Below are 25,762 nucleotides of genomic sequence, written 5' to 3'. Positions count from 1 at the left end.
CACTTCCTTGGCTGCAGAACCGTAGATTTAAGCGCCTATTCTGCATTAATGGATCATAAACCTACTGTATACTAAACTACCGTATATGCCATTAGACTATGCAAGATGCAACACACACACAGGCATTATATATATATATATATATATATATATATATATATATATATATATATAACCATAAGCCTAATTTCGCTCTCCTACAACGTTCAATAAACTCTTCAGATCACGCCATAGACGTGGAGGCCTCCGGCCACCTGAACTAAATCGGATGCCACGAACCTGGCAAAGTCAGGTTGCGAGTTGGTCGGAGAGGCCGACGGACTACGCCCACTTTTGGTCGAACGATAACCCCATAGACAGTGAGATTTACTTCCGATTCAGATAACCGGATCCGGCGATCGTAACGTCTATTGGGCCCTTTATAAGATGTGCCAACAAATTGACTTGGTCTCGAAGACTCTATGTCATTTACAAAGACAGTAAATTAAGCCTCTTTCAAAAGATTATTTTGGCAGCCATGTTTATGGCTCTGATACATTAACCCTTTTATGACACCTATTAGCATAGTGGTTTTGTACGCCACTTCCAAAGGGAACAACGCCACGGACATCTTAAAAAAATATTTTAAAAGCTGAAAAATCTAGAAATAATGAAGAGCAAAATAAACAAGCAAAAAAAGACATACCCAATATTATGGCCGTTGAGTATTCAGGGATGCCAACAGTGGGCCATGGGCACAAAAAAAGGTGGGGGTTGGAGATTGAAAAACATTGTTTTTTAGGGTAAATCAAGAACCTCGTTTGTATACAACCTTTTATTCTCGGTCACATCAAGATAATACGATACAAAAATATGTTTCTGAACATCTCAAACAAATAAGAGAGTATAAAAAATAGCTTCTATTAACGTTCACTTCTCAGCTGTGGAAAAAATTATTTACAAAAGAAAAAAAGATGAAAGAACACTGACAAGAGTAAAGTCTATTGGAAAGTGGTACCGGAATCTGCTTAATCATGTAAGCTGTGTGGTATCCGTTTTTTTCATAAAACGTCGCCATAGGTCCTACTGCTACGTAACGTAAAAATTCGACATTTGACATTATAATAGATATTTTCGAATTTCAAACTTAGTTTCTCTAGGGTAAAGCAAACTATTAGATTAACTAGATGAAAAAAAAAAGATATACAGTCTTCGTAAATGGATTTGGATTAAGAAAATATCGATGGAGTTGTCTCTAAAGACATCAGGAGTCTATAACCAGACTTAATTCACTTTTACACTTCCAAAGGAAAGTGCAAAGAAGGACCACTAAGCCTAATAAGTATACTTGCCTCTATTAAAGTATCATGATTCTAGGCCGAGGCGTCGGATAAATATCCGTTTCGTGTGGCTCGGGGACTTTGAGAGTCAGGCGTCTCCTGAGGGCGTCGCCCCTTATGATTTCGACCCCTTCCTCCGAAGCGTACTGCAATGGGGGCGCTGGCGTCACCCTTATCATCCTCACCACCTGGGCGGGTGCTGGGGTAGATCGCCCGTGGCTGGGGAACACGACCGCTGGAGTGTTGAGGTAGTAGGTCCTAGGGGTGGAAGTCGTCACGATCGGCGGCGGTCGGTGGTGCGCTGGAGCAGGCGCGCGCTCCCTCCGACGGTCAACCGGCAGGAGGATGGGCACGGCGTGGGTCCTGCCAAGGGCGTGGATAAAGGCCGTCGATTTGGGATCTGGGTTATACAGGGTCGTTTCGCCCTCTCTCGGATCGTCGTCGTGTGAATGGTAGTGGTAGATGCCCGAAGTCTCATCAGGGGCGTCTGTTGGGGAATGGGGAGGTCTCATGGTGTGGGCGTTGGTCGTCTCTGATTTTGGAGGCTGTGTGACGGGGGGTCTTGGGGTTGTGCCCGACGGCCGATAGAAGTTATTGTGGGAAAAGGCCGGTCTGAGCTTCAGGGTTGGCGGTGGGGTCGTGGACAGGAGCGAGTTGTCCTGTTCGTGGCTTCCTGAAAGCGGTTTGAAAGTCACAGAAGGAGGCGTGGTGGTGGTTGTGTGCCTTTCGCCAGCCTCGTAACTCTGAGTGAACGCGCTTACGTCACGCGCCCTTGTCGTAGTAGACGTAGGCGTGGTGAGTTCCCTTGCGTTATGGAGGATCATGGCGCTCCTGAAAGCGCTGATGGTGGCGCTGTGAATCGGAGGGGCGTAAGTCGAAGCACGGGACTTCTCCACCACCAGTCGGAAAGGATTGGGCGAAGGCGTGGAGACGTGAACGGCGTCGTGGAACCTCAGGTTCTGGTTGATCGGCCTAGGCGCCTGGGTGGGCGTCAGGTCGTCCTCCAGGTCAGGGACGAGTGTGACGGGCTTCTCGAAAGGTCGTTGTGGGGGATGAACCACTGGACGCGGGAGTAGGCGCGTAGGATGGAGTTGTGGCTGGATATCTGCTGCAGATGCTCTGGGCCTCTGCTGGTGCAGGTCGTGGTGAAAATCATGGCGGTCTTCGTCAAAATGGTCCTCGGCGATCGCGTGCTGGCGGAAGGGCGGACGTCCGTCCTCAGGACGCCCTCCCGGGTGAGTTTCTGAAGGGGAGAATGAGGAAGCAGATGCCCCAGAGGGCGGAGAATGGGAGGTTTGGTCAACGGCCTCTCCTTCGTAGTTGACGTCTGCTCTGAATCCGTTGTCGTCCGCTACGTAGGTCACTATTTGGACGCGTCCGTCAGGGAGGGCCACCTGCCAGGAGAAAATGGGATCCGGAAAGGGGTACTATACATATTTTTTTTGTAAATTGGTGCCAAAACCAAGCAGTCGTACTTTAGGGCACTTGACTATTGGGACAATTGAATCTGTACGGCATAAAAAATTCTATTTTATGTTTCTTAAGAGAGCAAAATTGTAGGAGAGTTGTATTTCTAAAGTTTATTTTAAAGGTTCTGTTACTATAGTCCAGAGTTTATATACATTTGGTAAGGTGTAATATTGGTGCAAAAAGAGTATTTTCTACTCAAATACTACGGTGCAATATTAAGTTCGTCTGATGGTATAAAACTGAATATTGCGTATTCGCCAACGTATATTAATGGAAAATTTAATATATTACCATCGTCATAACATAATATTAGTGCAAAAAATGAGACACCATTGTTTCAAAAGGTGGCAAAGTGGTGAAAAATTCTACGCACGCACATCTGCAAAGCTGCCATATTTTGTTCTGAAAGGCGCGGCTTCATTTAGGCCTATTTTGTTAATGTCTGATTCTTGCTTCTGTAGCGATAGTGTTATATATATATATATATATATATATATATATATATATATATATATATATATATATAATATATATATATATATATATATATATAGATATATATATATATATATATACTTATTTGACTCAAATGACAGAGTGAAGATTATATCTATATATTTACCTTGTAAGACCCACTGACTGTCTCTCCGTCTCTGGCCTCCGATCTCGCGTGATAATTCCCGGTGTCTTTGGACGCCACGCTGTAACCATATTTGTACTGGTCGAAAATCTGTAGAAAAAAATTGAAATATTATCCGCCATATCCAATATTATAAATGTTTTCCTTTGTATTTTGAAAGTATTTTGTAACATCGTAATTTAGCATCGGGTTTTAAACTATTTCACTTCGGGGAATATGATTTATTTTTAGAATAATTTAGACCTAATCAATTGATGCGTTGTCTGTGGAACTATGTAACATCACATTGGTCAAATGTGAAATCTCTCTCTCTCTCTCTCTCTCTCTTGTCTGCGTTGAGTGCGAAAGAGATTTTTGTCTTTGTACTTTGTCGAATTCTTGGGCAACCACCCCTTTGTTCCTTCTGCAAAATTCAAGAACACAAACAAGCGACATACAAGAGGTCAAGTTCACACTATAGCGGGACAAAGAGAGTTCAACGTGACGCCTAAAAACCGAGGTCTCTCTCTCTCTCTCAGACATGCAGACGGGAATGAAGTTTATACTGAACTACAATGAGTAGACAAAGACTTAACTCGCAGCCATGCGGGCGCCATCTTAGCAAGTGAGAATTGGTACTCGATTATTTTTGTAATAATGTTGACGCCGTTCTTTATCCGGTCTTGGGCCTGACTTGAGCACTCTATACCAAAATAAAAAAAAGTCTTCGTTTCACAATTATTATTACCCTCGATAAGCGAGTTAGCCTTTGCCCACAACGAACAATGAAATGCGCTTGCAAGAATTGGAGGAAGTTATATCACTGAACCGTAATTTTGTCTCCATTGTCTAACACTGCTTTCATTTTGACTTGATATCATGCTTTATTGCAGCCTCTCTCTCTCTCTCTCTCTCTCTCTCTCTCTCTCTCTCTCTCTCTCTCTCTCTCTCGCCTAAATTTCTCGTAGTCGTACTTCCAAATTCGCCTCATTTGTATAAATAAATAATTATCGACCAATCTGTCTCACGTCGGTCGTTTGCAAGATTTCTGAGTCCATAATTACAGATCAAATTGTGGATCACATTGATAGAAACAACTTGTTGTTAAACAGCCAACACGGTTTCAGACAAAACAGGTCCTGCCTATCAAACCTCTTGGAATTTTTCCATAACATGCTTGGTATTTACGACAGTAGTGGAGCAATAGATATACTCTACTTAGATTTCCAAAAGGCCTTTACAAAGTTCCACACAAGAAACTGATGGCAAAAGTTAGAGCTTTAGGAATTGTAGGAGAAACAGCAGACTCGGTCGAAGACTTATAGAAAACAGAGTCGTAATATATGGTGAAGAATCAGAATGGGCAGATGTAACATCGGAGTTCCCCAGGGTTCTGTCCTTGGCCCGCTCTTGTTTTTTATTTACATTAATGACATTGGTGTAGGCTTAACCAGCAGGATAGCCAAATTTGCAGACGACACCAAACTAGGTGTAAATGCAGCAGAACCAGATACAGTGGAAAGTTTAAGAAATTATCTAAAGAAAATAGAGTGGTAAAAAAGATGGCAAATGTCTTTTAACTTGGATAAGTGTAAAGTGTTATAAATAGGAAAAAACAACACTCTTGCCAACTACACGCTGCTTGGGAATGACAAATAGTGTAGAACAAGAAGATGAAACTGGAATCATAACCAAGAATTTAAAATCCACAAAACAGTGCAGAAAAGAAGGCACAGAAGCTAGAGGGATACATAAAGAGGCAGTTCAGATACAGAAACAAGGAAACGGTGCTGCAGCTCTACACATCAATAGTTACACCTCATCTTGAATATGCAGTACAGTTTTGGTCACCAACACTAAGAAAGGACATAAATAGATTAGAAGGAGTGCAAGCAAGAGCTACAAAATTAATTCTATCCATCAGGCAAATAGGTTGTCGAAGACGACTAGAGAGCCTGAACATATAGGCTATGGCTTAGAAACACGACGATTGAGAGGACAACTAATAGAAACATTTAAAATGCTGAAAGGCATAACAACAAAAGTAGACAGTAACCTATTTACGTTAAACGAAAACCAGACAAGAAATAATGGATGGAAACTAGAGCTGAAGAGACAACACATCCCATTGTGGGAAAACTTTACATACGAGATACGTGACATATGGAATAAACTGCCACCAGAAAGAAATTGTCAACAGCAACAGTGTGGAAGAGTTTAAAAGAAAGCTAGACAAAATCATTAGGAGGACACTAAATACACAGTAAAACCTGCTCCTAGAGATAAGCGAGCACAGATGTCTCCTCTTAGGATGGACTAAAAACAAGTTTTTAAGACACCCTAATCCTTGTAACTCCTTGTAATATCAGACAAGCACCAACCCAAGACTCTAACCGTGGCCATTAGGTCTTCAACTCCTCCCCCCCTCATCCTCATTCCTCATCTTCCTCGCCCGAAGTCCCCATGTGTGTTTCCTCAACTCTAACCACAACCACAAGGTCATGAACTGGCTGATGGCTGCTGCTGGTTCATATAGTAACTCGAGCGTGTGTTTGCGAGTACTTACGTACGTATGACGTATGAAAACGCATGCGCAATTAAAGTACTCGAACAATGTGTGGAAAGGGGGCAGTGCTTTCTCCTGAGAGAGAGAGAGAGAGAGAGAGAGAGTAGTTTGGTACATTGTTCCTTAAAATACATCATTTTAGAAAGTGAATTGGGTTCGCTGAAACCCCTAAGGAGAGAGAGAGAGAGGTCAAGACTTTGATCACGGCGTGGCTGATTAAGCAATGCTTACGTACTGGCAGCGGTTGGCCAAAATATATATATTTATATAGTCTAAATGTCTAGCGCATTCTAGCTATTTATGTATTTTTATAAGTATGCAATACTTTAATGTATTTATACTTATAGTTATAGTAATACAGCATACAGGTTAAAAAAAAGGAATTACGGGAAGATAAAAAAGAATACCAAAAACGAAATGGTAGACTTCGCGTCTGTGACATTTCAAGAAGAAGAAGAAGAAAGGTAAACAAAGAAGTTGCCAAGGGCGTTCGACAAAATAATGCCACTAATTACAAACTTTTGGTTGTCTTTTCTGTCTCTATCTTTCTCTCTCTTTCCGTGGAAACCCCGCCGAATAACGGTACGCAACACTTCTTTTTTTTATTTTTTCCTACGTTCTTTATCGCCTTTCCTTTTGCATAACGGTTACGTTACACCCTAAAAATATCGCTCGAAAGGCACGCGGCAAGCGATGTGGAATGGTGGACGCTGGCAACTGTTTTTGTTTGCGTTATTGCTTGATATCGTACGTCGGTTGGATAAGTCTTCTTTTATTTCTTCATCTGTGGATTTCAAAGGTTTGAATAAAGTCCCATTTCGTGCGAAAATCACAGTCGATAGATATATCATTTGTAAATTGAATTAAAAAGTCGATTAAAAGTATTTCAATGCCTTTATCTTCGATGATTTCTTGACCACCGAATAGAGAACAAAGGACAATCTGACTATCCCAAGATGAGGTATGACTAAAATTCAGTTTTCCTTTCCTCAGTTTCTTCATTCATAGTTGCTGCGAGAATCGTACATAAGAAAGGAGAGAGAGAGAGAGAGAGAGAGAGAGAGAGAGAGAGAGAGAGTGGGTGGTGGTGTCTATTGCAAGCTACATCTCGTAATGGACTTTGAGAGAGAAAGAGAGAGAGAGAGAGAGAACACATGTCGCAAAAAAAAAGAAGAAGAAGAAGAAGGTAAGGGGTTGCTACAGAAGACGACCTTCATGCTTGAGGTCTGCGGTCATATATGACGGATGCTGGGTGAAACAGCTATTCTAAGAAGAGTTACAAGGATTAGGATGTCTCAAAGAATTGTTAGTCCATCCGAGGAGACATCGTGTGCTCACTTATCTCTAGGAGCAGGTTTTACTATGTATTTACATTGTCCTAATGATTCTGTCTAGCTTTCTTTTAAACTCTTCAACACTGTTGCTGAGAAGATGAGAGAGAGAGAGAGAGAGAGAGAGAGAGAGAGAGAGAGAGAAACAGTACTAGAGGTTAGGGATTGTCACGACTTTTCTAACAACCAAATAAAATAATAAGATAAATAAATAAAAATTAAAAAAACAGCAAAACAAACAAACCTATGAAATATTCTATGGACTTAAAATATTATTGTTTATAAAAGACAAGTCATAAGATTAAATTTTATTGTATTTTATATTTTGCAAAGAAACGACCCAACACTTCGCACAAAAATATGGCCTAATTTGGGTCAGGGGTCACAACAGCTGACCCTAAGCGACCCCCGCTATCCAAAACGCGCCCTCCCAGAATATCTCGTAATGGAAATACGACGCAAATAGAAATAATGATTATGATTCGGCAGTTTTCGTATCTCTCTCTCTCTCTATCTATCTATCTCTTAATATCTCTCTCTCTCTCTCTATATATATATATATATCTATATATATATATATATACTATATATATATATATATATATATATATATATATATATATATATCTATAATACGTTTTATATATATACGTATATATATTTATAGAATATATATATATATATCATATATATCACATATAATATATATATATAGAGAGAGAGAGAGAGAGAGAGAGAGAGAGAGAATCTTATTTTCATAAACTTACATTTTCGTGTAAGTTTACGAACATACCAGTTCGGTGGGCGTCCTTGACACGATATTCGAAACGGTCTGGAAAAAAGAATTCGGCAAATATACCCTCCCGCCCATTCATGGGCGTTTGGTGCCCCGCAAGAGGGCGGGGCTAGGCTAGGTCGCACACAGCATGCACCAACGAGCTTGCCCAGGACGAGAGGTCAAACGGGGTCACTGGGTATTGGGTGGTGGTCCTGTCACGACTATAACTACTGGCATTTGAATTTGTGTCCCTTTTAAGATGGCTGGATCTTTTTCACTTTTGAAAGGTCTGTGATATTCTCTCTCTCTCTCTCTCTCTCTCTGTCCGTCAGGCAAATAGGTTACCGAAGACGACTAGAGAGCCTGACCTGAGCATGTATGGCTTAGAAACACGACGATTGCGAGGACAACTAATAGAAACATTCAATATACTGAAAGGCATAACAAAAGTAGACAGTAACTCTTTACATTAAACGAAAACCAGACAAGAAATAATGGATGGAAACTAGAACTGAAGAGATACAACACATCCCATTGTACGAACTTCTTCACATACAAGATATGTGACAGTTGGAATAAACTGCCACTAGAAAGCAGTTATAAACATCAACAGTGTGGAAGAGTTGAAAAGAAAGCTAGACAAAATCATTAGGAGGATGCTGTGAATGAACAGTAAAACCTGCTCCTAGAGATAAGTGAGCACACGATGTCGTCTCCTCTTAGGATGGACTGACAAGTCTTTGAGACATCCTAATCCTTGTAACTCCTTGTAATTTCCTCTCTGTTTCTGTCTCTGACTCTTCTTATTCAGTATTATTATTATTACTATTATTATTATTATATCTCCCAGGGTCACGGCTCAAATAACTTCGACCGCTAATTCTAGCTGTTCAGGCTTACCGCACCCCGACCGCCAGCGGTCAGCGGTCATTAATCATGGAAGGGTGATAGTCAAGGTAAAAGAGAGAGAGAGAGAGAGAGAGAGAGAGAGAATCAAATAACGTCGCCTTTTTGTTCGATTTACTTCGCTCTGAAATCACTGACGGTAGTTACCTGTCAATAATTGGTGGTTAGCGCCAATTCGTTTGCGCGCGTCTGGGCGCGTGCGTGTGTATGTGTGAGTGTGTTTTTTTTTTTTTAATGAGATATTCACCGTGATGATGCACAAATTCTCTCTCTCTCTCTCTCTCTCTCTCTCTCTCTCTCTCTCTCTCTCTCTCTCTTTTTGCCTTTTTTCTGTCGTTTTCTATCTCTGTCTTTATCTCTCTCTCTCTCTCTCTCTCTCTCTCTCTCTCTCTATTTTTGCCTTTTTTCTGATTTTTTCCGTTTCTTATTCTCTCTCTCTCTCTCTCTCTCTCTCTCTCTCTCTCATACATAAATTATCAAAACTTTCTCTCTCTCTCTCTCTCTCTCTCTCTCATTCATAAATTATCAAAACTTTAAAATCTCTCTCTCTCTCTCTCTCTCTCGTCGTAGTAGTCATCTTGCTTGGTGAGACGTACCCGCGTGAAGTCAGATTAATCAACAAATATCACAAGTTTAACATACGTCTAGAATTTGAGAAATATCTAGAAGTGTTCGTGAACTATCGGTGATAAGATTAGTGTGGAAATAGTAGGATAAAGCGTCTTCTAAGTTAGTTTATCAAGTGAATCTGTAAAATCAGAACAAGTGGCAGTAAGCTCCACTGCGGAAAAAAATGGCGAGATTTAGCTTGCTTGGCAGAATTCGCAATACGATGAGGTAGCAGAAGGGAACTGGCATTTCTGATCTATGAAATCAGCAACAGTCCTAACCAAAAAGATACAAAATCATTCATAGATATATTAGAAGGATACAATCCTTCAAACTGGAACAAATCAAATGAAAACATCTTGAAAATAATTGAAGAAGTTCCAAATAAAATCCAAGTGGTCAAGAGACTCATAAAGAAAATATACATAAACCAACATATTCCGACAAAGAAAATGAATAAAGTGAACCTTGTGAATATCCTAATTGATGCATTAGGAAAAAGAATGCCAAAAGCATGTAAACTGTGTAAGGTGTGGTATAGCATAGTTAATCACAAAACCTAATCAGAAAATGTGCTGCATGCAACATTCCGACCCATCCACAGTGCTGAGGTAATGCAAGATATGAGAAAAGACACAAAGAATTTTTTGCTCAACATGTCTACCATGGATAGACAATGTTATTAAATCAAGATTGAATGTACAAATAGTTTGAGGACGAAGAAGAAGAACAAGATGGAAGAAGAAGAAGAAGAAGAAGAAGAGGAAAACGTAAGAGAAGTAAACAAAACTGAAATGACAGAAAAAGATAAAGGAAAACAAAGAACAAGATAAAAGTATTGGATGCAGAGATACTCATTGATACTACATATGAGGCTCTAACGCAGCATACTACGAGAAATAATTACGATATGACAGCACAAAAGAAAATGCCGAAGAGGCTCTACCCAGATCTACACAATGACGGGAAAGAGGAAAAAATATACAAAAAAGACAAAGTCTGCAACCTTTTGAAAAGAGGGAATTGCAGATATGGAGAAAAATGTTACTACAAACATCCTAAGGTATGTCACAACTATGAAATATATGGTAAATGTGCATACTTAGATGGATATGAGGATGATTGCAGAGATCTACATCCAAAAATATGCAAAAACCTAAAAGAAGGAAAAGGATGTAAGTTCGACAAAAAATGTAAATATATGCACCCTGTAGCATTGAAAAATAATCAAATAAATAACCAATCAAGCAATAAAATCCAAAATAAGAAAGAAACAAATAAAGAGAGGAATGAAGAATATCAGGTAAAAGAAAAAAGCAAGCCATCAACGAGATATGCAGAGGTGCCAGCAAAAAATTTCAATGCATCAGCTCCAAGATTCTACTCAAGAGATAATAACTGTTTTTTATTATGCAAGGGGATATTGCCAGATAATGGAGAAAATTGCAGATTCAGACACAAAATGAATAATTATGATGAAGGAAGAACAAATATTATGGAAAAGTTTGGATTTTTTAATGTCAGGAATTTCTGGAAATGAAAAAAAGAACAACATACCAGAACAGGAAAGAGACATGGGAAAATCCTTATTATTACCAATATTAAATGAAGGAGAAAACACGCAAACCATCATAGTGATGAATGCGCAGGGTTTAGTTACGAGTAACTCAAAAAGAAAAATAGAGTACTTAGAAGAACTAACCCAAATTGAAAAGAAAATAGATATAATGAATATAAGTGAAACCTCGCGGTATTCCCAAGAGACTGGGAATGATGATCAAATAAAAGGGTTTCAAACTTATAGATCAGATAGAAAAAAATAGGAATCAAGGGGGAACCGCATATGGGAAAAGACAAAAAACAAGGAAAAATAGATGAGAAATATAGTAACTCAGAATGTGAACTAATAGCGGTAGAATTTGAATCTGAAAAATTAATGAACTAGTAATATATAGACCTCTAATACTAAAGAGTTTGACTTAATAATAGAAAAATTGGATGATATATGTAGAAATCACAAGGACTGGACTATTCTCCTATCTGGAGACTTCAACTTTCCTTTCGTAGACTGGAAAGAACGAATAGGAGATTGTGGATGTACTTATACATATAAAAAAGAGAGTAATAGTAGTGCAGAAGATAAGAGGCAATTCGAAAAGCTATTAGATATGCTACTAGAATACAACATTCAACAAATAAATCACCTGCCAACAAGAAAGGAAAATACTTTAGACCTAGTATTTGTGAACGAGATGAATTATGTTAAAGAAATAATAGTTTATAATGCGGAGTATTTTCAGACCATAATGTCATAGAATTAACAGTCCATTCCAAAGCAAGTGAAAACAGAGATAAGCAAGAAATGAAAAAGTGGGAAGGATATGGAAAATACAACTTCTACAGTAAAAATATAAAATGGTCAGAAATAAATGAAGAATTAAACAAAGATGACATAAAGGTAAATACGGAGATATTATATAAAATATTAGAGAAAATAGTGGATAAATATATACCGAAGAAGAAAAGTAAACATCAGTCATGCATACCAAGAGACAGAAGGATCTTGTTCCAGAAAATCAGAAAGTGGAAAAAAGGTCTAGCAAAAAAAAACAAAAAAAAAAATGCATGGAAAGTATAGAACTAAAAAGTAAGATAGAAAAATGCAGAACAAAAGATTATACAATCAAAAGAAAATGAAAAACGGGACTTGGAAGAAAAAACCCTATTAAATATCAAGCAAAATCCCAAACTATTATACTCATATGCGAAGAAGATGAATAAAAGAAGAATAGAAATAGGCCCTCTAAGAATTGAAGGGAGATTAACGAATGAAAAAAAGGAAATTTGCAACATACTGGCAGAACGATATAAGAGAGAATTCACCCCTAGAATAGATAATGAAGATAATGATATAGAAGTAAGGGATTGAAAATAGTGAATATTTAGCTGACCTAGATATTAATGAAGCTGATATTGTGCAGGCTATTAATGAAATTAAAAATGGAGCTGCTGCAGGGCCTGATGGAATTCCTGCTATTTTGTTAAAGAAAGTAGTTCATTCTATCGCAAAGCCACTTGCAATATTATTAAGACAAAGTGTAGATACAGGCAAGATTTATGATGAGCACAAATTAGCATATATTACCCTACTTTCAAAAGTGGATCAAGACTAGAGGCAAGTAATTATAGGCCTGTGAGTCTAACATCACATATTATGAAAGTGTATGAAAGGGTAATGAAGAAAAATATTATGAAACATTTAATAAAAAATAATTTGTTTAATAAAGGACAACATGGTTTCGTACCCGGAAAAAGTACACAAACCCAACTGTTAGTCCACCGTGAGAACATATTCAAAAATATGAAAAGCGGAATGAAACAGATGTGGTTTATTTAGACTTTGCAAAAGCTTTTGATAAAGTAGACCATAATATATTAGCGAAGAAAATTAGAAAACACAATATCGTGGATAAAGTAGGAAGATGGTTAAAAGAATTTTTACACAACAGAAAACAGATAGTTATTGCAAACGACGAGAAATCGGATGAAGCAAGGTAATATCCGGTGTGTCGCAAGGTACGGTGTTAGCTGCAATACTGTTTGTTATTATGATTGAAGACATAGACAATAATGTTAAGGATTCGGTAGTGAGTAGTTTCGCAGATGACACAAGAATAAGTAGAGAAATTACTTGTGATGAAGATAGGAACGCTCTACAAAGAGACCTTAACAAAGTATATGATTGGGCAGAGGTAAATAGGATGGTATTTAACTCTGATAAATTTGAATCAATAAATTATGGAGACAGAGAAAGAAAGCTATATGCATATAAGGGACCTAATAATGATGACAATCACAAATAAGGAAGCAGTTAAAGACCTTGGTGTGATGATGATAGGAACATGTTATGCAATGATCAAATAGCAACTCTGTTGGCAAAATGTAAAGCAAAAAATGGGAATGTTGTTACGGCACTTCAAAACAAGAAAGCTGAACACATGATTATGCTTTATAAAACATATGTTCGTAGTCCACTTGAATATTGCAATATGATATGGTACCCGCACTATCAAAAGGATATTGCACCAAATAGAGAGTGTACAAAGGTCCTTTACAGCTAGAATAGAAGAAGTTAAAGACCTTGACTACTGGGAAAGACTACAATTCTTAAAATTATATAGTCTAGAAAGGAGGAATAAGAGAACGCTACATGATAATTCAGGCATGGAAACAGATAGAAGGAATAGCAGAAAATATCATGGAACTAAAAATATCAGAAAGAGCAAGCAGAGGTAGATTAATAGTGCCCAAAACTATACCAGGAAAAATAAGGAAAGCACACAGGACATTAATCCACTACGCACCACATCGATAATGCAGCGTCTATTTCAATGCGTTGCCAGCTCATCTGAGGAATATATCAGGAGTGAGCGTAGATGTTTAAGAATAAGCTCGACAAATATCTAAACTGCATCCCAGACCATCCAAGATTGGAAGAAATGCAAAATATACCGGAAGATGTACTAGCAACTCTCTGGTAGACATTAGAGGTGCCTCACACTGAGGGACCTGGGGCAACCCGAACAAGATGTAGGTCTGTAAGGTCTGTAAGGTCTCTCTCTCTCTCCTCTCGCTCACTTCACTTATACACAAATTTTTCAAACTTCTCTCTCTCTCTCTCTCTCTCTCTCTCTCTCTGCCTTTTTTCAGATTTTTTCCGTTTCTTATTCTCTCTCTCTCTCTCTCTCTCTCTCTTTCATACATAAATTATCAAAACTGTTTCACTCTCTCTCTCTCTCTCCTCTCATATTATATATATATATATATATATATATATCTATATATATATATATATATATATATATATATATATATATATATATATAATATAAATTATTACTTCCCCCATCTCACAATATAACAGTGAAAGTGTGGGAGACTATCTACCTGCCAACTTGTGTAACAGGCAGACAGACAGACAGACAGACAGTCGCCAAAAATAACAAGGTGGGGGGTTTGAGTGGCGGGGGGGCGGAGTTCCTCGCAGGTCAAGGGGGTCAGCGGCAGGTCACACAAATTAGCTGTTACCTCTGGGTTGGCCCATTTGTTTCTTAGTCGCTAACAGGCCATTGTGTTAGACGTGCCAATTACCCTGAGAGAGAGAGAGAGAGAGAGAGAGAGAGAGAGAGAGAGAGAGAGTGGAACAGTTTTGAGAATTTGTGTATGAGTGAGAGAACGTTGCCAAAATTTGTGTATAGAGAGAGAGAAAGAGGGAACAGTTTTGAAAATTTGCGTATGAGAGAGAAAGAGAGAGTTTGAACATTTTTGTATGAGAGAGAGAGAGAGAGAGAGAGTGGAACAGATTTGTGAGTTTGTGTATGAGAGAGAGAGAGAGAGAGAGAGAGAGAGAGAGAGAGAGAGTGGAACAGATTTGGGAATTTCTGTATGAGAGAGAGAGAGTTTTGACAATTTTTGTATGAGAGAGAGAGATTTACATCGAGAGCGAGGGTGAAACAGTTTTGGGAATTTGTGTATGAGAGAGAGAGAGAGAGAGAGAGAGAGAGAGAGAGAATCACACGACAATAAGAGTATAGAAAAAGTTGACCCTTCTCGGGTAAGCGAAGGAACCAGAAAAAAAGATACGACGTAATATTCCCACGACATCTTAGTTTTTGTTTGGTCGCTATAATGTCTTTGTTTAACAACGGCTTTGTTTTTGCCTTCTTGTCTTCGTGTTTCGCTGTGAATAAAATAAAAAAAGAAAAAAATGAGGCCAAGGTTTGGTATCAGTATCGACGAAGTTCATTCTCATCGCGACAAAGCGACGGTCATCTTTCCGTCACAAATGATAACCTTACACAGCATTGCACGTTACCAATATAAAAAACAAAACAGTCCAAGTAACTGGACACTCGTCATTCTCCACGCATGCGCGCTCACACGGCAAATTGAATTTACATTAACGCCGGGGGAAACTGTTACGGATCGTTACGGGTTGTTACGCGCGTAACAAGGTGTTCCTGATGATGGGAACATGACATGTAAGTGGAATGTATAATCATGGTACTACTATCCACTTCAAATATGGGGTTTCTTGTCTGAAATATGGACTTTCTTGGTGGTATTTATGCTTAAATTATACGTATAAGGTGTTGGCACAATGTATGTTATGTATATATATTATATAATATATATCTAATATAATTATATATTATATTAATTATAGATATTATATATACTATATATATATATAGTGTGTGCGTGTGTGTGTGTATAGGGTACAATTAATATAGAATATGCAACTTTGGTGTTAGATTTCTTATATATAATCTGAGCATCAAACAACTGTCCGAACATGTACACACACACACACACACACACACACACAGCTTAAACCTCGCTACAATAAAAAAAAAATATATTGACTATGAGCAAGCAAAAATTGCCAGCAAATATACATATAATTCGCGCGGAAACGTAATTCATTAGACCGGAAATATGAGAGAGAGAGAGAGAGAGAGAGGAACTACATTTATGATGATGGTGTAGCTACACGATCGGTTGTTAATAGTACTTTTATGGGTCTAGGATTGAAATGCTTCTCTCTCTCTCTCTCTCTCTCTCTCTCTCTCTCTCTCTCTCTCTCTCTCTCTCTCTGGATAAGAGAAGAAAGAAAGGGTGTAGTATATCTAACTCGTAAAAATACAATTTCATTTCTGTAAAAAATTAACCAAATAAATATTTCAAACTACAGAAACAAAGATAACGTTCTAGTACTATCTTTGGAAGAGAGAGAGAGAGAGAGAGAGAGAGAGAGAGAGAGAGAGAGAGAGAGAGAAAGCGCGTGCTCACGTAATGTCGAGATTATGAAAGCAGAAACCAGAACAACAACTTAGAAAAAATATATCGTAACAAAAAAACACATGAACAAGCAGAAGCGAAAATCACGGGTAATTCGCGCCCAGCCCTCCGTAATAGCGAAACGTACGAGCGGAAGCTTCGTTCATTAGACCGGAGCCGAGAGAGAGAGAGAGAGAGAACTACTACTTTAAGCATTGTGAACTATATATTTCCTCTCTCTCTCTCTCTCTCTCTCTCTGAAGAGAATAGGGGTATTCATACTTAGTACTACCATGTAGGCGTGCGCTACAATAATAGTACTAAGTAGGAAAGACATTCCCCATTGTCTTCACACACACTCACACACACACACACACACACAGAGAGAGAGAGAGAGAGAGAGAGAGAGAGAGAGAGAGAGAGAGAGAGAGAGAGAGAAATCAAAACAAATCTCAAATCTAGCATAATTTTATGTTTCTACCATAATTTTGCCTCAAATTAAACGTTTAGCATCTTTTCTTAACATAATCTTCCCGACAAACTCCGATTTTATTATCTACAACTCTCCAGCTTAATCAGAATATGAAAAAATATGCAAATGCATTCATTCATTCAGTGAATGAATGTATGCTAACTCTGTCTGGATGTGATAAGTTCGAACCGACAAACGAGATGCATAAAGCAGTAAGTAGGCTATAGATACTTATTTTAACTGAAGATAATAATTTTATTTTATTTTGAGAAATGTTTCAGGCTATATCCACCCCCGACAAAAAAAAAAAAAAAAAAAAAAAAAAAAAAAAAAACGCTAATTTTATTTTAGTAAATGATAAAGTAGTATTCTGCAACCTGAATTTAAGAAGAATTATAAAATACATATTTTTTTTTTCATTTTGAACCCCCCCCCAACCCCCCCCCCCTCACACACAAAACACTAATTTTATTTTAGTTTTGAGAAATAATAGTCTGCAGCCTGGAACCTGAATTCAAGGATTATAAATATATTTTTTTTTTCATTTTGAGGAATGTGTGTGTGTGTGTGTGAAAAATCTAGCTTGTAACGTTGTTCTACTTTGCAATATAAATTGAATAATATTAAAATGCCAAATAACTTTTATTGTACTTTTAATTAATCACTATAGCCTTTTATGTTTAGCCGATCATTAGTCTAAAATCTGGCATAATTCTAGCATAATACAACGATAAATCTACTAGCATTTTTTTGGTCTATTTGGCATAATTTCACAACAATTCTAGCATATTATCTTCCTGAAGATTGGGGAACACTCAACAGAAGCATTAGTCAATAGAGTCTACTAGTGAAGGAAAACTCACTTTATGTAAATGAAAATATAGAGATATCGCGTTTATTTGAAAGAGAAGCCTTAAAGAAGACTATTAGGGAAATGTCGGAAGTTCCACAATACAAATCTTGCGAGAAATTTGTACTTGTAAATGTCAGACATCAAATTTTGGCGGGAATTATATGAAAATTGGCGCCATTTTTTGCGGTATCATGCGCCAATCAGCTCGTATTATCTCGCAATGATCTTTCTCTCTGTGTGTCTTTCTCTTTCTCTCTCCTTTAACCTTCGGTTCAGGGAGGACATCAATCACGCCTCAATCACCAGTAAATCACACTTACACGAAATAATGACTTAGTGGAAGTATATAACGGAATAATAACGGAAAGTGACACTACTCACGCCCCACCAAGATCACCTTGGTGTAATAAACATCTTGCCTGGGCGGAATCCGAGCAATTTCTCTCTCTCTCTCTCTCTCTCTCTCTCTCTCTCTCTCTCTCTCTCTCTCTCTCTCTCTCTCTCTCTCTCTCTTTAATGTATGCAAATGAGATAAGGACTAAGGAGGGAGCAAATAACCACGATGGGTAGTAGCACTACACATATTATCTAATAACGGAGAAGATGAGTCTAATGGCTGACGCTTTCTTTATTTTTCTTTTTTTCTCTCTCTCTTTATATCAAGGCCAATTACTCCCCGGCGTATATACTGCGTGATGTAATGGCGCATGCGTTATTATCATACTTTCGATAATGACGTTGTTGTCGTAGCCGTAATTACAGTGACAGAGGCTCGGTCATCAACAGTGGCTTAGGCTATAGAAGGACTCTATAGTCTGGTGGATCTTAAAGAGACTCAATTTACCGTTATAAGTAGACAGTTCGCTAGAACCACAGCCTCTGATTTCAATGAAAACATAATGTCTGAAGAGCATATTGGGGGAAAATCAGTTAATAACCGCCAATCTTCAAGTGATGATGTCGTAATTTTGAAAAAAAGGAAACAAAATAACAGCTTAATATCAAGGCGCCATACATGGAGAGTTACGAATGGACTATGAGTCTAATTTTCGTATAAGTCAAAACTCGTCCAGGAGAGATTTAATCCCTTAGTTAATTTTAATGCCTTGTTGAAAAATGAGTGCTATATATGTTATAAATGTTAAATAAATGTTGAAACGTCAATTCACTCTGTAACGAAATGAAAATTTCATGAAAATCAACTTGGTCAGGTTCATCACAGACACTAGACTCATAGACTCACCCCAGGTTTGTCGTCGTAATCCTCTGAAGAATATTCCTCGCTCGTGTCGTAATTCAGGTCGTAAATCGGCTCCTCGGCAAACAGCTGCTCTTGGGCGTAATCCTGGGCATAACCAGCCTGCTGTGCATAGTCGAAACCAGGTTCAGGGGCCAAACTGGGGACCGGGGCACGATCCGTGACAAAGGCCTGTTCCGTGACATGTGGCACCTCCGAAAAATATTCGGGTAAGGTCGTGGGCGTCAGTTCTGGCCCTAAGGGCACCGGCGTCAGTCTTTTGGGCTCGACCCTGCCCCCACCGTGTCGGAAAGAGCTCTTGGAGGGGCCGTCGCTCAGTTCCTGGAAGAAGTGCTTTTTGGTGGGGACCTGGGTAGGAATCTCCAGTGCCACTTTTTTGGGCACTGGCGTGTGCCTGGGCTTGGTCGAGGTTTCGTAGATGGAGGGCTCTGTGCTGCTGAAGTGGTATGGCTCGGTATGGAACGAGTCCTGGACAGACAGCGGCTCTTCTGGAAAGGAGTCGTAACCCTGCGTTTCCAGCTCGTAGCTTCCTTCCTGGTCCTCGTCATAATCCACTGGAACAGGCTCCAGCGCCGGAGGGTCTGGGGAGGTCACCTTGACCTTTGACCTCAGCTTCTTCCTGACGAGAACGGGACGGTATCTGAGCCTCTTGTCCTGCCTGTTGGCGCCGCGAGTGGATGCCGTGACAACCCTCGCTCTGGAAGTCACTCTGCTCCTCGGCTCCTCGGCGGGGTGTTCCTCCCCTTCCTCTTCTTCTTCGTCGGGCTTGGCATCGGTCCTCATGCCCCACTCGTCCCGTATCGTCTTGAAGCGCTGCCTGAGTCTGGAGGCGGCGCTGAACGAAGGAAACCGAGAGGTTGTCGATGTGGCGGTAGGAGTCGTCGAAGGCGGCTCCGTCGTGGTGAAGACGTCAGGGAACACGCGCACCATCTTAGGCCCCGGAGTGGCGACCAGGACTGAGACGTCCTCAACCTGGAATGTTAAGAGAAGCAAACAAACTGCATTGGAGGAGAGAAGCCTCTTTAAACAAGCTGACATTTTGCTCAAGTTTAGCAACATGCAATGGGAATAATTGTGGTCTGGCAATGAGCAACCTCACCTAGTCTAACTTGACCGTTGATTCACTGGTTATAAAGGTCACATGTACCAGGCTGCTAAGGTTTATTGCTAAGTTCTTTAATGAATTCTATTCTACAAGGCAGAAGCATTACCACAGAGCTTGAGATTGGGCTGAGTGCATAACTTTGTAGCCAAATGAGGAGAGTGTAATGCAAGTGACGGTCCAAGACCAAGAGTCATAAGCCTATTACAACTTACCGATTCAGTCCTTGAAGGGGAATCAGGTTGCTGACCCTCTTGATGACCATGATGATGTTCATCGTCCTCGCCTCTCGAAAACTTCCTGACCGGCAGCCCCAACTTCTGACGCCTCAGCAGGAGCTGCCTTCTCCTCTCCGGATCCAGAGGGCGCCTGCGCCTGCCACCCGACCTCCTCCTGACGGGCCTGGAAGCAGTTTTTGAGTCTTCGTCAACTGACCTCTCATAAAGGGACCTGAAAGTCTCCTCACCGAGCTGATGTGAGTTCCGGATGAGTCTCGACTTGTGCGTAGACTCGGAGGCTACGTATGGGTCTAATTCTTCTTCTTCGGCGGTGGATGGAAGGTCATCCACGAATCGTATTGAAGGTTTAACTTGGTCCTCCGGTCCGGATGGACCTTCACCCAATGTGGTTGCTATAGTCAGCGCCAAGATAACCTGCGGAGTGAGAAAATGTCATCTTTATTATACTCCATTAGCTCAAGATGTCGGCTGGCAAGCTGTATACTTACTTCATTCATATACAATTGTTCTCTTACCTTTTGCATTTTCACTCCAATTTTCAATCTAAAAATGGATACGAGTTCCGGAAACAGTTTTACAAGATGGTGATCTATCTACACTTGATAGGCTTCGATGTAGAATCTCAGATTGTTCATGACGATCATATCATATTTCATGGTTTTCGTAGACAACTTTTTAAGACTTTTCTTGAGCTTCTTATGTTTTTAATGGTCAACTCTTTTCGCAAATAGTGGAGTTGCCATGTGTTCCCCATTGGGACCTGCATTTGCTAATATTTTTTATGCCCTTTTTTAGAATAGACTTTTTAACTAACTTTCCGGATGTGTGTGTACCTTTCTATTATAGACGGATATATTGATTGTTTGTTTGTTTGTTTATATGGTGTTTTTACGTTGCATGGAACCAGTGGTTATTCAGCAACGGGACCAACGGCTTTATACGCGACTTCCGAACCACGTCGAGAATTAACTTTTCTATCACCAGAAATGCACATCTCTCACCCCTCAGTGGAATGCCCGGGAATCCAACTCGCGGCCACCGAGGTGGCAGGCCAAGACCATATCGACCAAGCCACTGAGGCGCTTTGTTGATGACACATTTCCGTTATTCAGGGAACCTTGACTGAGAGAGATGTTTCTGGACTATATTAATATAATCAGAATATAAAATTAACCATGAGAATTGGGAGCAATAATTGTCTACCTTTTCTAGATATCAGTGTAAGCAGAGACAATGGAAAATATAGGTACTACTTCTGTGTATAGGAAAAAAATATATGCACTGGACTTGCTAACAACTTCTATAGTTCATACGCACTTTTGTTTATAGGGCTCTTCGATATTCTTCGAGTTGGTCTATATTTCATAATGGGATTTTGTTTTTAGTGAATTTTTTTTTTTTTTCTGGCAGAACCCCTATCCTGAAGATTTGGTTTGTAAAGTCACAAGACTGACGACATTTCTGTAATTCGACGCCCTCGTATAATATCTTAAAGAAAAAAATATATATGCCCAAATCCCATTTATTTCGGACAAGTTTTCTGCCAAACTTGAGCAAATAATTGAACGGGAATTTAACTGCCTTAAGATGCAATGAATTCCAACCAATCCACTCAAGAATGGAGTATTCTTCGCCTATAAAGACAATCTGCAAAGCTTTATGAGATATTGTATTATTTATGAATAAATTCAAGTGTCCAGGATGTCCCAGTATACAGTAACTGTTATTGGTATGTTGCAAAACATGGAGTCATAGGAGGCAGCAACAAGGACTGAAAGACAGATGAAGTCCACCGTTAAACTTGCCTTGGACTTTCTTTAGTGGTCTGGGCATCTGCTTGATGACCCACGGGAAGACTGGAGGTGCCCTTATTTGGGCAAAGGAGCCGTTGCCTCCCATGCTATCTCAAGAAGTACCTGAATTCTGGCATAATTTAATATATTAAGATTGAAATATTCTCTCCTGCCTCTCGTTTGGATGGTTTGTTGAGAACTAGTTCTATTATTTGAATTTTACAAAAATAAATGTTCGTCTCAACTACGTTTTAAAACAGCTTTTGTAAATTTTAACGAATTTTATGGTATATTTGCAGACTAAAGATGCTCATAGTACTACTACTGTGCACAACGTCTTATCAATACGTTATGGCCTTTTTTGGTGCGTTTATTGGACCCTGCCGTAAGCTGCTTTATATATATATATGTATATATATATATGTGGTTGTGGTGTGTGTGTTATATATTATATATTATATAATTGACTAATATAATTAATGTGTTTTGGTTGTATATATATATAATATATATATATTAATATATATATTTATATGGGTATATAATATATAGATATATATATTATATGTGTGTTTGTGGTTGTTGTGTATAATAATATATATTCGATATATACTATAGATATATATATCTATTATATAGTATATATATATTCTATATATATTTATCTATATATTAACATATCCTTAATGTATTCTAATATATATATATTCATTAATTTATCTATTATATATAATAGATTTATAAATATATATATATATATATCTATCTAATCCTATAGACTATAATAATTTTAATATATATAATTATAATTATATATTATAATATAATCATTATTATATATAATTATATATAATATATATTATATATATAATAATATATAATATAATATAATAATATATATCTTAATAAAATATATTCTATAATATATATATAATCTATATATATAATATATTAATATCTAATAATATATAATTATATTATTATATACATATATATATATGATATAAATTTTTTAATTTAATTTAAATATATTAATATATATATAAGTATTATATATATCCTATATTATATCTCTACATATATATAATATTATATATAATATATAATATATTAATATATAATATATATATATATATATATATATATATACCATATATATACTATATATATAGATATATTATATATATATATGTATAGTGTGTATGTTATGTATATATATATATATATATATATATATAATCTAGTGCGTGTGTGGTGTGTGTGTTTATGTATGTATATATATTATATATATATATATATTATATCTATATATATATATATATATATATATATATATATATATATATATATATATATATCCAAACAGCGGTGGCCACAGCCGGATATACATCAGTGAGGAGAAGTACATAAAGACTTGATAAAAGGGTCAATTTATTCCTGACGTTTCGTAATGTCTTCATTACATTTTCGAGGGCTGTACAAAATAAATAGCATAAAATGAATTACAATAAAGCTACGAATTTGAGATTTAAAAGTTGCACAATAATTACTAACTTTAAATATTAAATATACTAAAAGGACACCTTTAAAAACAAAACAAAAAAAACTAAACAGGACAAAAATTATTAAAATAAGTAAAAAAACAAATAAAAAAAGATAATAATAGATATTCAAGTAAAGTAAAACTGGACCAACCTACTCAGCGGCAATGCCAAGACTGGAGATAAAAGGAAGAAACTAAGAGAGGAACTTATATTGGATCCACCAGGAGGCTTCTGAAGGTACGCATAGATTCACATCGTGGAGTAAGTTATAGGACAGGCAGCAAAATTGCAAACCCAGAGTTTTCTAATATTAGAAATCATTCGAAAATATGCAAAACCTCCATTGAAAACAAGGACTTCACAGTTGTAGGACGAAGCAACAGCCACGATTTGACAATCTTGGAATCGTTAATGATTAAACGACTCGTCCCCTTGTTGAATAGCCAAACCTCTGCTGGCACACTGTACCTTTCTTAGTTTCTTCCTTTTATCTCCAGTCTTGGCATTGCCACTGAATAGGTTGGTCCAGTTTTACTTTACTTGAATATTTCTTATTATTTGTTTTTTTACTTATTTTAATAAATTTTGTCCTGTTTAGTTTACATTTTTTGTTTTTAAAGGTGTCCTTTTAGTATTTTTAATATTTCAAGTTAGTAATCATTGTGCAACTTTTAAATCTCAAATTCTTAGCTTTATTGTAATTTATTTTATGCCATCTATTTTGTACAGCCCTCGAAAATGTAATGAAGACATTACGAAACGTCTGGAATAAATTGACCCTTTTATCAAGTCTTTATGTCCTTCTCCTCATTGATATATATGTATATAATATATATATATATATATATAGATAATATATATATATATATATAATATATGTATGTATGTAAACTTTAACTTTTCAAATGAGCCTATGCTCCTCCTAAGACGGCTAGCAAACTACTCTCTCTCTCTCTCTCTCTCTCTGTTTGGTTATCTCACGTTTAAACGACAGCGCATCTCCGCATCCTTCCAGGTGCTGCACAGACGTCCTTTTAAATATACGGTTTACTACATATTCCTTCCTTGCCCAAGACGGCCATTACCACTGCGTGACCTACATTAGTAGGACTAAAAGTTCGAACGAAGAGTAAAAACAGCTTCCCGTTTTGCGTTTTCCTAAAACATTATATTATGCAACGTGATTATCGGTTCTGTTAAACCAGCGCAGTTTACGATTTTTTTTAAGGGGGTGGGGGGGAATTTCGAGTGTTTTTAGCCATGTTTCGTCGCTCTCTCTGCTCGCCATTCGGACTCGGTCGGTCAGTGTGTTCAACTGTTTCTGAAATGTGTTTATAACTTTTCCCGGCCAATGTGCGTTGCTTTACACGGTCTGTGACAGCCATAACAATGCTGCGGCATCATTAGAGCAAAGCTTTTTGGGTTAAGGGGAAGAAATAAACAGAAAATAAAAAATAACTAGACAAAAAACGCAGAAACAATATTGACAAGCATTGCATAATGAGGCAGACCAACCCTACCATTTTCAGTCACGCTCGGATACCTCGTGAACGCGGCGTTACTCTATGTTGTGACGGCGGTGGGGGAGCGGAGGGAGGGAGGTTAAGACCTGTTCTTTCGCTCAGCAAGGCGATCGTGATCGCCTGTAAACGAACACCTACATAACGAACGCCCGTTTCTCTTTCGGTAATCAGATTATTCAAATGGTTTTCTGAACTCTCAAAGGAGCGTTCGAGTGATTTTTTTTTATATACCACCAAAGCAATAGGGTGATGCCCCGTTCGGCCATCTTGGAAGAACGTTCGCTATGTCGGGGTCTTTTCGAGCATGGCTGTGTACTGGCAGTCATAGATAGTGCATTTTGGCGCCTCTTGTGAATACTCTCTCTCTCTCTCTCTCTCTCTCTCTCTCTCTCTCTCTCTCTCTCTCTCTCTCTCTCTCTCTCTCTCTCTCTCTCTCTCTCGCTAAAAGCAAAATAGTACCAAGAACAAATTCACTGGTGGATGAATTACCGAGTACAACTGAATGAAAAGACGAACTGTAATATTAAACATAAAATAAGT

General features: G+C 38.1%; 1 protein-coding gene across 1 annotated transcript in view; it reads right to left on the bottom strand.

The window, feature by feature from the left end:
- Nucleotides 1–799: 799 nt before the first annotated feature.
- The window catches only part of LOC135199324 (uncharacterized), a 36,731-nt gene continuing 11,768 nt past the window's right edge, over nucleotides 800–25,762 (bottom strand). Inside the window, exons 2-5 of the mRNA XM_064227238.1 lie at nucleotides 20,339–20,776; nucleotides 19,007–19,993; nucleotides 3,412–3,519; nucleotides 800–2,713 (exon numbers count right to left, since the gene is read on the bottom strand). Coding sequence (XP_064083308.1) covers nucleotides 1,337–2,713; nucleotides 3,412–3,519; nucleotides 19,007–19,993; nucleotides 20,339–20,776 — 2,910 coding nt within the window. The 3' untranslated portion in view covers nucleotides 800–1,336. The remainder of the gene's footprint in view (nucleotides 2,714–3,411; nucleotides 3,520–19,006; nucleotides 19,994–20,338; nucleotides 20,777–25,762) is intronic.

This window comes from Macrobrachium nipponense, chromosome 25, assembly GCF_015104395.2.
Source record: "Macrobrachium nipponense isolate FS-2020 chromosome 25, ASM1510439v2, whole genome shotgun sequence".
Taxonomy (NCBI): domain Eukaryota; kingdom Metazoa; phylum Arthropoda; class Malacostraca; order Decapoda; family Palaemonidae; genus Macrobrachium; species Macrobrachium nipponense.
Note: the sequence above shows the minus strand (reverse complement) of the source record. Positions and strands in the feature narration are given on the sequence as shown.